We start from the raw sequence: 12,484 nt of genomic DNA, 5'->3' as shown, positions 1-12,484 counted from the left end.
CCGAGGAGTCCATGTGTGTCGGGGAGAAGCCAGAGAGTGCATGTGTGTACTAGAACAGACTGAGACCCAAGCCTGAGTGTCAGAGCAGAGAGGGGCTGCTGTCTATATGGAAAGTGTTGGCAAAGAAATGGTCTGTGGGAGACAGACCAGAGCCTAAAGTGGAAGGCCTGAGCTGCACTGCGGTATGTGTAAGCCATGAGGCTAAAAAATGGATTTTTGTAAAATCTTACTGTAAAATCCTTTTCTCTTAGCTCATTGACAGACGCAGTCCTCTTTGATTCATATCAAATTGGGTTATACTGCCCTCTACAGGAGTAGGACACTAGGCAGAAGAAAACGTTCTGGCCCCACCTTAGGGGCAGTCCCAGAGGGTATATCCTCTCTCTCTCTGCTACAGGATGTTAGTTATGTCACAAAGCAGTGTCAGAGAATTTAACCCAACCCAACTCAAAGATAGAGGGGCGGGTACTGCGTCTGTCAATGAGCTAAGAGAAAAGGATTTTACGGTAAGATTTTACAAAAATCAATTTTTCTATGTCGCTCATTGACAGACGCAGTCCTCTTTGATTCATATCAAATTGTGACGTCCCAAAGCAGTGCCACAAATGAGGGGTGGGAACAGAAATCAAAATCCAGAAGGCCCAACCGGAGCCAACCAGAAGCATCAAGGGACTCATCGCACAAAAAGATGAGACCTAAGTGAAAAACCCAACAAACCCTTGAGGTAGACCAATAGTCTCCTCAAACAGCGGCCTGCAGGAACCTTGCGGCCAAAAGAGGCATCCGCCGATGCCAGCACCTCAACCTTATACAATTTTGTAAAGGTATGAACCGACGACCAAGTAGTCGCCTTGAAAACCTGAACCACTGACGCCTGATGGCAGAAGGCCCAGGAAGCACTAAGCGCCCGAGTAGAGCGCGCCTTAACAGGGAACGGGGGATCCCGACCCTTAAATAGAATAAGCCTATACCACAGTCTGTCTGATCCATCTAGAGATGGTCGCGGCAGAAACAGGCAACCCCTTCTTAGGGCCATCCGTGATCACAAACAGTGAATCCGTCTTACGAAATGAATCCGTAGTATTCAAGTATACCCTGATCTCCCGAACTACATCCAAGGAATGCAAGCGAATTCTCGAGGATGACTGGGCTTAGGACACAGGGAAGGCAATACAATGTCCTCATTCAACTGAAACTCTGAAACCACCTTAGCAGAAAGGATGGATTTGGACGCAAAACAACCTTATCCCTATGAACCACCAGATATGGGGAACGACAGGATAATGCAGCCAGTTCTGACACCCTGCGTGCAGAAGTAATGGCCACCAAGAAGGCCACCTTCTGGGATAAAGTAAGCAAGGGAATCTCCCTGATATCTTCAAAGGGAGGTTTCTGAAGAACCGACAGCACCAAATTAAGATCCCAGGGCGGAAAGGGTGCGCGCACTGGTGGAGCCAGGTGTCGCACTCCCTGGATGAAACTCCGCATCAAGGAATGAGTAGCCAGAGGCTTCTGAAGGAAGATTGCTAATGCTGAAACCTGACCCTTGATAGTGCTCAAGGTCAGTTTCTGCTCAACCCCCTTTTGCAAAAAAGCCAATATTCGGGCCACCAAATAAGAACGTGGAGGGAACCCAAGGGATTCACACCAGCAATATAAGACTTCCATGTGCGATGATAGACTTTTATGGAAGTCGCTTTCCTTGCTTTAATTAGAGTAGGAATCACTGAAGTTGACAACCCCTTGTCCTTCAGCACCTGGGTCTCAATAGCCAGGCAATTAAGCCAGTGATCGTAAAGCAAGATGGAAGATCGGTCCCTGCGACAGCAGATCCTCCCTGAGAGGAAGTCGCCAAGGAACGTCTGCGACCAGCCTGACCAGGTCGGCGTACCAGACCCAACGAGGCCAGTCCGGAGCTACCAGGATAACTGGCATACAATAGCTGATACTGCCCCCACGGGGTGATCAGCGCGTCTGCGGCGTCTGCTAGAGGATCGCGGGAGCGAGCCCCAAATCTCCGCACTTTCCTGTTGAGCCGAGATGCCAACAGATCTACATTCGGGGTGCCCCAACGAAGGCACAGTTGGTGGAATACCTCTGGATGAAGAGACCATTCCCCTTGATCCAGAATCTGACAGCTGAGATAATCTGCCTGTCAATTCTCCACCCCCGGAATGAATACCGCAGAGAGAGCTGGAACAATCCGTTCCGCCCAACGAAGAATGCTGGCCACTTCTATGGCCACCAGGACACTCTTGGTGCCCCCCTGGTGATTGACGTAAGCCACTGCTGTGGCATTGTCCGACTGGATCCGCACCGGGCTGCCCCGGAGCTGCTCGGTCCAATGAATCAGACAAAGTCTGATCGCTCTTAGTTCCAATACATTTATCGGTAACCTGGACTCTTCCAGGGACCAAAGCCCCTGAGCAGATAATTTGCCGAGAATTCCTCCCCACCCGGATAGACTGGCATCCGTGGTGACAATCGTCCAGTATATTGGAAGAAATGACTTCCCCTGGCTGAGCATCTGAGACCGAAGCCACCAGACCAGAGACTCCCTGGTCCGCTCGCTCAGTCGGATCCGATTGTCCAGGGAATCTGGATTCCGGTTCCATTTGAGAAGAATGTCTCTCTGAAGGATTCGGGTATGGGACTGGGCAAATGGTACTGCCTCGAAGGAAGCCACCATCAAACCCAGGACCCTCATGCAAGTCCGAAGGGAAGGCCAGTTGTTGGATAGTAACAACTGAATCGTTGATTGAATCTTCTGGAGTTTCTCCACAGGGAGAAACACTTTTGCCCTGGATGTGTCTAAAATTAGACCCAGATATTCCAGCCTCCTGGTGGGAACCAGAGATGACTTCTGCAAGTTCACCAGCCACCCGAACTCTTGCAAAGAGATCATGGTGATCTCCAAGTTTAGCAACAGAGTCTACGGACTCCACACGGAGCCGAAGATCATCTAGGTAACCTAGAATCGATATGCCTCGCTGTCGCAACAGCGCCAACACTGGGGCCAACACACTTGTGAAGTCCTGGGGAGCCGAGGCGAGACCAAAGGGTAACGCCGCAAACTGATAATGGTTCTCCTCTACGGAAAAACGCAGGAAACGCTGATGGGAATGTGAAGATAGGCATCCTTGATGTCTATGGACGCCAAAAAATCCCCCTGATGTAGGGAGGCCGCTACTGTGCGGATGGACTCCATCTTGAATTTTTGTACCTTGACAAAAAGATTGAGTGCTCTTAAGTCCAGAATTGGACGCACCTTGCCCTCCTTTCTGGGTATTGTGAAAAGGTTCGAATAAAACTCTTGAAAACGTTCTGTCCAAGGAACGTGGACCACCACTCCTTGTTGCATTAAATCCGTGACCGCCCCCCGCAAAGCTTCTAAGCGATCCAGGGATAGTCGGATATTGGAAGGGAAGAATCGCACCGGTGGGAGTGATTGAAACTCGATCTTGTATCCTGACCGTATGACCTCGCAAACACACTTGTCCGGGATTCTGGAAAGCCATGGATCTGGAAACCGGCGAAGACGTCCCCCCACCCCAGCTATGGGTGGGGGCGCACCTTCAGGCTTTAGTAGTCTTATCTTCAGGTCTGGAAGAGCCGGACTTTTGTTTACCCGACCAGCGCCCCTTGAAACCTCCTGCAGGAGTTTTGGAGGGCTTTGCCTTATCGCCCGCCCCCGCGGAGCGAAAAAACTTTTTATGAGCGGAAAAGGAAGGCCCCCGTCTCTGACGAGGTCCTTTTCCCTTAGTATTCTGTGGCAAAAAGGTGCTCTTGCTTTCAGTGAGATCCTTGATAATCTCATCCAAGTTGGCCCCAAATAGGCGATCCCCCTGAAAGGGGAGATTAGCCAAAGTCTTTTTGGAACCTTGGTCCGCCGACCAGCACTTCAACCACAGCACACGCCTGAGGACCACTGCTGAAATCGAAGCCCGCCCCAACAATGGAGTGGCGTCCAGAGCAGCGTCACAGACAAATTGTAACCCTTGTATCATCTGCTCCAGCAGGTCTGATACTGCCGGGGGGATGCTTCTCCCCTCTAAGTCCCGACGTAACAACTTGGTCCATTCTGTCAATGTTTGTGAAACCAAACCAATTGCAATCACTGGCCTAAAAGCTGACCCAATCAGGGAAAAGATGGAACGAGACATGGCTTCCACCTTACGATCCACCGGATCCCTAAAGGACGGAGCGTCCTCCAATGGGATAACAGTAGCTTTATTTAATCTGGAAATTGGTGGATCCACCACAGGTGGTACTGTCCATTTCTTGAGGAGGGATTCCTCAAACAGATAACGCCTAACTCATGCGTTAGGAAATACCAGGGGTTCGTTTTTGGACGACCCCATTCTTCTTTAATTATATTACCAAAACATTTGGGCAAGGGGAACACTCTCGCCATTTTGGTAGGTTTATTAGTACCAAAAGGAATCTCAGTATCAGCTACTTCCGCCGGTGTAACCTCAAGTCTTAAGGTTTCCCGGACAGATACAATTAGTGCATTCACCAACGCTTCTTCTTGAGCTATGGCGGATGCCGAAACGTCCTCCTCACTGTCTGAGGAGACAGTACCCGAAACACAAGTCCCAGATGAGGGACCTGCAGCTGCAGTGACAAGCTCAGAATCTGAAGTTTCAGATGAAATAGGGGTAGGCGGGGGTCGCTTCCTTGCGCCCCGTTCCAGACAGGCCACCTCCACTCGGGATACAAAAGACTCCAAAACCGCTGATAATGCATCAATTGAAAGTGGGGAACTGGAGGGTCCTGCAGCCACCTCGAGGGGATCAGATGGGGATACATGTGTGGCAGGGTCCCTGCTAATCCCGGACACTTTGCCAGTAAAAAATTTGCAAACGAAAAATAAAAATATTTTCTTCTCTTTTTTTTTTTTATGTGTAATCCCCCAGCGCAATAGCGCCCCTAAGCGTACCTGCTTTGGACCCCCACAAAGAGAGAGAGAGACCCCAAGGGCTCACCACCTGATGCAGAGAAGCTTCTACCAAACTGCTCCCAGCGCTAAGCAGACCAGGAAGTCCTGTGATAGCTTTCCCGGGTAAAGGAAGTGGCTCCGCCCCCTATACACGCCTTCCGGCGTTCCCAGTGTTACTCCTTGAGGTAGCTGGGTACATCAAACATGGCCACCCCCATGCAGGAGACAACAGGCTACGGCAATATGGCGGCCTGCGTGACCTGCGGGCGGCCTGTGTAAACAATGGCGGTTCCTATGCGGCCTATGGGCCTGCGGGATCTGTGCGGCCTGCAGCAAGATGGCGGCGGCCTGCCGATCTTGTGTGGCTTCTACCGGAGGATTGGCGGCGGCCTGTGGACGGCTATGGAAGGCTGGCGGCGGCCTGAAAAGTGCAGCCTGCGAGAGGATGGCGGTAGCCCCTGTGCTGCATCACTCTGCATAGGGTAGGTGCTTAACCTTTTACCTACATGCCAGTACTTTCTATGATTATCTAATTAGTCAGCTCCCGAACCAAGCCTCCTGGAGTGTCAGCTCCCAAACCAAGCCTCATGGAGCGTCAGCTCCCAAACCAAGCCTCCTGGAGCGTCAGCTCCCAAACCAAGGCTCCTGGAGCGTCAGCTCCCAAACCAAGCCTGCTGGAGTGTAACTCCTATTCACCAAATCACACTCTCAAAAGGAGGATCTGTGAACATGTCATAGAACAGAGGGGGAACCTTAGGATCAAAGGGTCTGACCATCCACAGAGGGGCCCGTATCCATCCTGAAAACCCGACAGGGGGAAAGGGGGAACATCTACTCACCATACCGGAACCGACGGGCACCCCCTTTTAACAGAACCCCTCTCCACCGAGGTGGGGGGCTGTCAACCAATGCGGACGCCATGACTCAGATTCCGACTGGTTGTAGGCGTCCTAGCGAGATGTTTCACTCGCAAGGCCAGTCCCCGTCCAGCGGGACTATGTCGCAGGCCGACCCAGCGCGGAGCTAGGGCCTGCACACGCTTTTAGGCTGAACTGGGGTGACCACTGGATCTCAACATCCAGCCCGTCGCCCAGCTCCAGCATAATTGCTTGAGTGTGTCGCGGCTGATCCAGCGCGGAGCTGGAGTCTGCACGCGCTTGTAGGCTGAACTGGGGTGACCACTGGATCTCAACATCCAGCCCGTCACCCAGATCCGGCATAATTTGCTTGAAGATCTCACAGGAAACTGGAGAAAAAAGCTAACTAAAAAAGGATTTATCTAAAAAAAATCTTGCCAGGACCAAAAGATCCCAGCAAGGAACTTAGGTCCTTACTCCTGACTAGACAGAAAAAAACTAACATCCTGTAGCAGAGAGAGAGAGGATATACCCTCTGGGACTGCCCCTAAGGTGGGGCCAGAACGTTTTCTTCTGCCTAGTGTCCTTCTCCTGTAGAGGGCAGTATAACCCAATTTGATATGAATCAAAGAGGGCTGCGTCTGTCAATGAGCGACAGAGAAAGTGTATTTTCTTTGAATGGAAATGCTGAAAACCCCCGTGAGGAAAGTTTATTGATTTTCGTTTCTGGAAGTGTATTGAAATTTTCTTTAATAAAAGTGGGCCCACAAGGCCTTAAATGGTAATTTCTGGTGTGGACTGTACTCACTAGCGGGCGCTAATATTCAGCTCTACAACCCCAAACATAGGTAAGGTTTATTCACTGTTTATCAGACTATTGTATCCTTACTATTGGGGTTGGAAACTTCACTTTGGATGGTATGTAGTTTGCTTGAACAAAGGAGAACCACATGAAGCCCTTAGATGGGGTCATTTGTGTTCCATATTTAAAAAACACTGTGCCCCTTCTAATTCATTGCACGTCACTAGAGGAGGCAGATATGCTTAGTCTGGCAAGAGCTACTAGGCAGTAGAGATAACAAGGGAGCAAGGAAGCTTGAACCAGTAGCCATAGCTGGCAATCTCAGGGACTGACCCTGTTTTCAAACTTGTGCTTCAATGGAAGCTGCATTGAACAAGGGTATAGTTGTGCAGCCATAATCCCTGGTGCAAAACCTGAGACTTTAAAGTGGTTCGAAAGCCTCATGGTTTTTCACCTTTATGCATTCTATGAATGAGACATTGGAAGCAGAAAAGGAGGGACCAGAGAAGAAGAGGATAGGGGCTGCTCTGCACAAAACGATTGCACAGAGCAGTTAAATATAGGCATCTTTTTTAATTTTAATTTATTTAAAAATCGAAGGTTTGCAAACACTTTAGGACAAATAATAAATGCTACCAAATGAAAGAAACATGATGACATTAAGTGAAGGCTTAGGCCCCTTTCACACTTGCGGGCCCGCCTGTCAGTTTTTCAGGCAGATCTGAACGGATGCCCCATGCATCTCTATGGGGCATTGGATGTCAGCGGAGACATGTCCACTGACATCCAATCTGATACTGTCCGTCATAGCCGGACGGATGAAAACTCTATTTTCCATCCGTCTGGCGGATCTTATGGGATCGGATGAGAACAGACAGGTAGTCCGTTCTCATCCGATTCCCCCATAGAGAAAAGCGGGGACCTGATAGCTCTGTCTCTGCACACAGCACGGAGACAGAGCTGCCATCCGCCTGCTCAGCAAGGATCAATCCCCCGCTGAGAAAATTGGAGTCTGCCGACGGAACGGCAAGTGTGAAAGGGGCCTTACTGAAAGATTTTTAGGTTTCATATAATTGTAAGGAGATACAGTGATTAGTGTTTCACAAAGTTCACTCAGATGTTGAATTTTTAAGGAGCCATTAAGACACAGTAATGTGCCTATAGAGTTATTGAGCATTTTGGATACGTTGCACAAGTCTTTAAGTGCCTTGCAAAGCAACACTAACACTTTGGTGTGTACATTTCTATTCCCGAACCAAGCCTCCTGGAGTGTCAGCTCCCAAACCAAGCCTTATGGAGCGTCAGCTCCCAAACCAAGCCTCCTGGAGCGTCAGCTCCCAAACCAAGGCTCCTGGAGCGTCAGCTCCCAAACCAAGCCTGCTGGAGTGTAACTCCTATTCACCAAATCACACTCTCAAAAGGAGGATCTGTGAACATGTCATAGGACAGAGGGGGAACCTTAGGATCAAAGGGTCTGACCATCCACAGAGGGGCCCGTATCCATCCTGAAAACCCGACAGGGGGAAAGGGGGAACATCTACTCACCATACCGGAACCGACGGGCACCCCCTTTTAACAGAACCCCTCTCCACCGAGGTGGGGGGCTGTCAACCAATGCGGACGCCATGACTCAGATTCCGACTGGTTGTAGGCGTCCTAGCGAGATGTTTCACTCGCAAGGCCAGTCCCCGTCCAGCGGGACTATGTCGCAGGCCGACCCAGCGCGGAGCTAGGGCCTGCACACGCTTGTAGGCTGAACTGGGGTGACCACTGGATCTCAACATCCAGCCCGTCGCCCAGCTCCAGCATAATTGCTTGAGTGTGTCGCGGCTGATCCAGCGCGGAGCTGGAGTCTGCACACGCTTGTAGGCTGAACTGGGGTGACCACTGGATCTCAACATCCAGCCCGTCGCCCAGCTCCAGCATAATTGTTTGAATGTGTCACGGCCGATCCAGCGCGGAGCTGGAGTCTGCACGCGCTTGTAGGCCGGCTGGGGTGACCACTGGATCTCAACATCCAGCCCGTCGCCCAGATCCGGCATAATTTGCTTGAAGATCTCACAGGAAACTGGAGAAAAAAGCTAACTAAAAAAGGATTTATCTAAAAAAAATCTTGCCAGGACCAAAAGATCCCAGCAAGGAACTTAGGTCCTTACTCCTGACTAGACAGAAAAAAACTAACATCCTGTAGCAGAGAGAGAGAGGATATACCCTCTGGGACTGCCCCTAAGGTGGGGCCAGAACGTTTTCTTCTGCCTAGTGTCCTTCTCCTGTAGAGGGCAGTATAACCCAATTTGATATGAACCAAAGAGGACTGCGTCTGTCAATGAGCGACAGAGAAAGTGTATTTTCTTTGAATGGAAATGCTGAAAACCCCCGTGAGGAAAGTTTATTGATTTTCGTTTCTGGAAGTTTATTGAAATTTTTTTTAATAAAAGTGGGCCCACAAGGCCTTAAATGGTAATTTCTGGTGTGGACTGTACTCACTAGCGGGCGCTAATATTCAGCTCTACAACCCCAAACTTTACACACTGTAACTGGAGGTGGGAAAGATCTTCCAATGTGGACATCTTTTCCACTGACAACTGTCTAAGAGGGAATTTTCCTCTATTTTGGGGAGCTTCTTTTCTTTCACTTCTTGCATTGTCTCCAGGACATGAAGTGAAGCCGAATCTCCCCATGGAAAACAGTTAGCAATAAAAAAAACTGTATTTTCAATGTGCCCCCAAAACTCAAGGACCACTGCACCTTTGTAATAAAAATCGTCATTGTTATTAGCTATTTAGTGACGTGAATTCTATAATTTTTTTCACCACAAAGTAGGATTTAAGCATGATATTCCTACTGATGTTTAACGAATAAAAAGGGGGCCCACTTACGTCATAATTAACTGGCCATCCACACTCCCTCAGGAGAATGGGTACATAACAAAGACTAAAGCATACATTCTGTACTTGTGATTGTGATTGTTCTGCCCACTATCCGTCTGCTGGTTCAGCCCACCAGCTTGTCTATTGATCAAATTTAGTCTGCTGACACCACCCATATACTTATCTATTGGCAATAAGAACCTAATTATTTTACCTGTGAATTTGTGGAGAGATCAAAAAAAAACATGCCTCGTTAGTGGTCCCCGAAGACCACTGGGATACCACTTGGGATCAGGGCTGCTGTTAGAAATCGCGGGGCCCCGTACAGACTACCTGGCAGGGCCCCCCCAAGAAAATATTAAAGATATGTTTAGCTAAAATTACAACAAAATCACTATTATCAGACACAGATATAACATAACTCGCATAATTCCTGCTAAATCTAAAAAAAAAACGATGTTAAATAAAAAAGAAGATGAGATAAATATACAGGCTGGGCAGTTGGAGCTCAGTGATCAGAGAGACAGAGAAAGAGAAACAAAGTTAGAATTTACTCCTGAGCAGAGATAACATTAGAGCCAGTGCTGGGAGGGGGGGGGGCACACAGGGAGGGGGATTAGGGAGGGATGACTATCTCTTTCTCAGCAGATAAAAGCTGATAGCAGGGAGAGGGACAGATCAGATTCAGGTGCTGGAGGAAGATTTCTGTATTTGTTGTCCATCACTAATCCCCCTCTCTGTGTGGGCCCCCCTGTGTGCTCGGGCCCCCTACAAGAGGGCTGGTGGTCCCCCCCTATCAGCGGCCCTGTTTGGGATACATATTATTATCCGATTTCACCTGCAGGATTACTGCAACTGAAGTACGTTAAAATCAGCTTCATTAGGCTCATCTTTTAAATATTAAGAATGTAATGAGGGAACTGGACACATTTAGGTTAAGTAGATGCCAGCTAAATCTCGTTAATGTGTTCAACTTAAAAGATACTGTATATTGCAGGCAAACTATCTCAATTAATAGTTATATCAGTCCTTTCAACATAACCCACTCCATAAGGTAATGTGTTTCCTAACTTCTTTAGTGAGCTTTGCAAAGAGTCTATTTAACTTGTATGTGATTAAAATCAGAAAGGCAAAGAAAACCCATGAGTAGAGCATCAAATGTTCTTTTCTTTGCAATTTTCTTTGTTTTTATGACATTTCATATAAATTACAGACAGCACTGTATCTGGTATTGTCTGTTTTTCACAGGACTTGTCCAAACTAGAAATCTTCAAGCAGTTGATATAACAGCTACAAGCTTACGTCTGATCTGGTTACGTTTGCCTGGAGATCCAGAACATTATGTTCTGGAGTATTCCCCAATTTCTGACCCAAGGTTGACACAACAGAAGATTTTTTATGGCGTGGAGACTGGTGCAGTGGTTAGTGGTCTACTGCCAAATACCACTTACCGGATCACACTCTTCCCTCACTCTACCCAGCATGTTCAACCTGACGTTATCATGGTGTCCACTAAAATAGGTAAGGTTTATTCACTGTTTATCAGACTATTGTATCCTTACTATTGGGGTTGGAAACTTCACTTTGGATGGTATGTAGTTTGCTTGAACAAAGGAGAACCACATGAAGCCCTTAGATGGGGTCATTTGTGTTCCATATTTAAAAACACTGTGCCCCTTCTAATTCATTGCACGTCACTAGAGGCAGATATGCTTAGTCTGGCAAGAGCTACTAGGCAGTAGAGATAACAAGGGAGCAAGGAAGCTTGAACCAGTAGCCATAGCTGGCAATCTCAGGGACTGACCCTGTTTTCAAACTTCTGCTTCAATGGAAGCTGCATTGAACAAGGGTATAGTTGTGCAGCCATAATCTCTGGTGCAAAACCTGAGACTTTAAAATGGTTCAAAAGCCTCATGGTTTTTCACCTTTATGCATTCTATGAATGAGACATTGGAAGCAGAAAAGGAGGGACCAGAGAAGAAGAGGATAGGGGCTGCTCTGCACAAAACGATTGCACAGAGCAGTTAAATATAGGTATCTTTTTTAATTTTAATTTATTTAAAAATCGAAGGTTTGCAAACACTTTAGGACAAATAATAAACGCTACCAAATGAAAGCAACATGATGACATTAAGTGAAGGCTTAGGCCCCTTTCACACTTGGGGACCGTTCAGACCCGCCTGTCAGTTTTTCAGGCGGATCTGAACGGATGCCCCATGCATCTCTATGGGGCATCGGATGTCAGCGGAGACATGTCCGCTGACATCCGATCTGATACTGTACGTCAAAGCCAGACGGATGGAAACTCTATTTTCCATCCGTCTGGCGGATCGTATGGGATCGGATGAGAACAGACAGGTAGTCCGTTCTCATCCGATTCCCCCATAGAGAAGAGCGGGGACCTGACAGCTCTGTCTCCGCACACAGTGCAGAGACAGAGCTGCCATCCGCCTGCTCAGCAAGGATCGGCGGATCGATCCCCCGCTGAGAAAAACGGAGTCTGCCGACGGAACGGCAAGTGTGAAAGGGGCCTTACTGAAAGATTTTTAGGTTTCATATAATTGTAAGGAGATACAGTGATTAGTGTTTCACAAAGTTCACTCAGATGTTGAATTTTTAAGCAGCCATTAAGACACAGTAATGTGCCTATAGAGTTATTGAGCATTTTGAATACGTTGCACAAGTCTTTAAGTGCCTTGCAAAGCAACACTTAGGCTCCTTTCACACGGCCGCTCCGTGTGTCCGCAAATCATCCCATCCGTTTGCGGATGATTTGCGGACATAATGTAAGTGAATGGCACTGCGGGTGTCAGCGGAATACCATCCGCTGACACCCGATTTTCCTCCTGTCAGTTCTGTTCCGTTTTTACGAATGGAACAGAACCCCATTTTTCCTTCCGTGTAAAAAACGGAAAGGAAGGAAAATCGGATGTCAGCGGTGTCATCCGCTGACATCCGCAGTGCCATTTACTTACATTATGTCCGCATATCATCCGCAAACGGATGGGATGAT

The 12,484-nt window shown here is 48.2% G+C and overlaps 1 protein-coding gene across 1 annotated transcript in view; it reads left to right on the top strand.

Annotated features, from left to right (window-relative positions):
• The window catches only part of VWA1 (von Willebrand factor A domain containing 1), a gene marked incomplete at its 5' end in the record, with an annotated part of 72,197 nt that overhangs the window by 30,927 nt on the left and 28,786 nt on the right, over positions 1–12,484 (top strand). The window contains one exon of the mRNA XM_082273970.1: positions 10,720–10,992. Within this exon, the coding sequence (XP_082130096.1) occupies positions 10,720–10,992 (273 nt within the window). The remainder of the gene's footprint in view (positions 1–10,719; positions 10,993–12,484) is intronic.

This window comes from Pelophylax lessonae, assembly GCF_965119305.1.
Source record: "Pelophylax lessonae genome assembly, chromosome: 12".
Lineage (NCBI taxonomy): Eukaryota > Metazoa > Chordata > Amphibia > Anura > Ranidae > Pelophylax > Pelophylax lessonae.
Note: the sequence above shows the minus strand (reverse complement) of the source record. Positions and strands in the feature narration are given on the sequence as shown.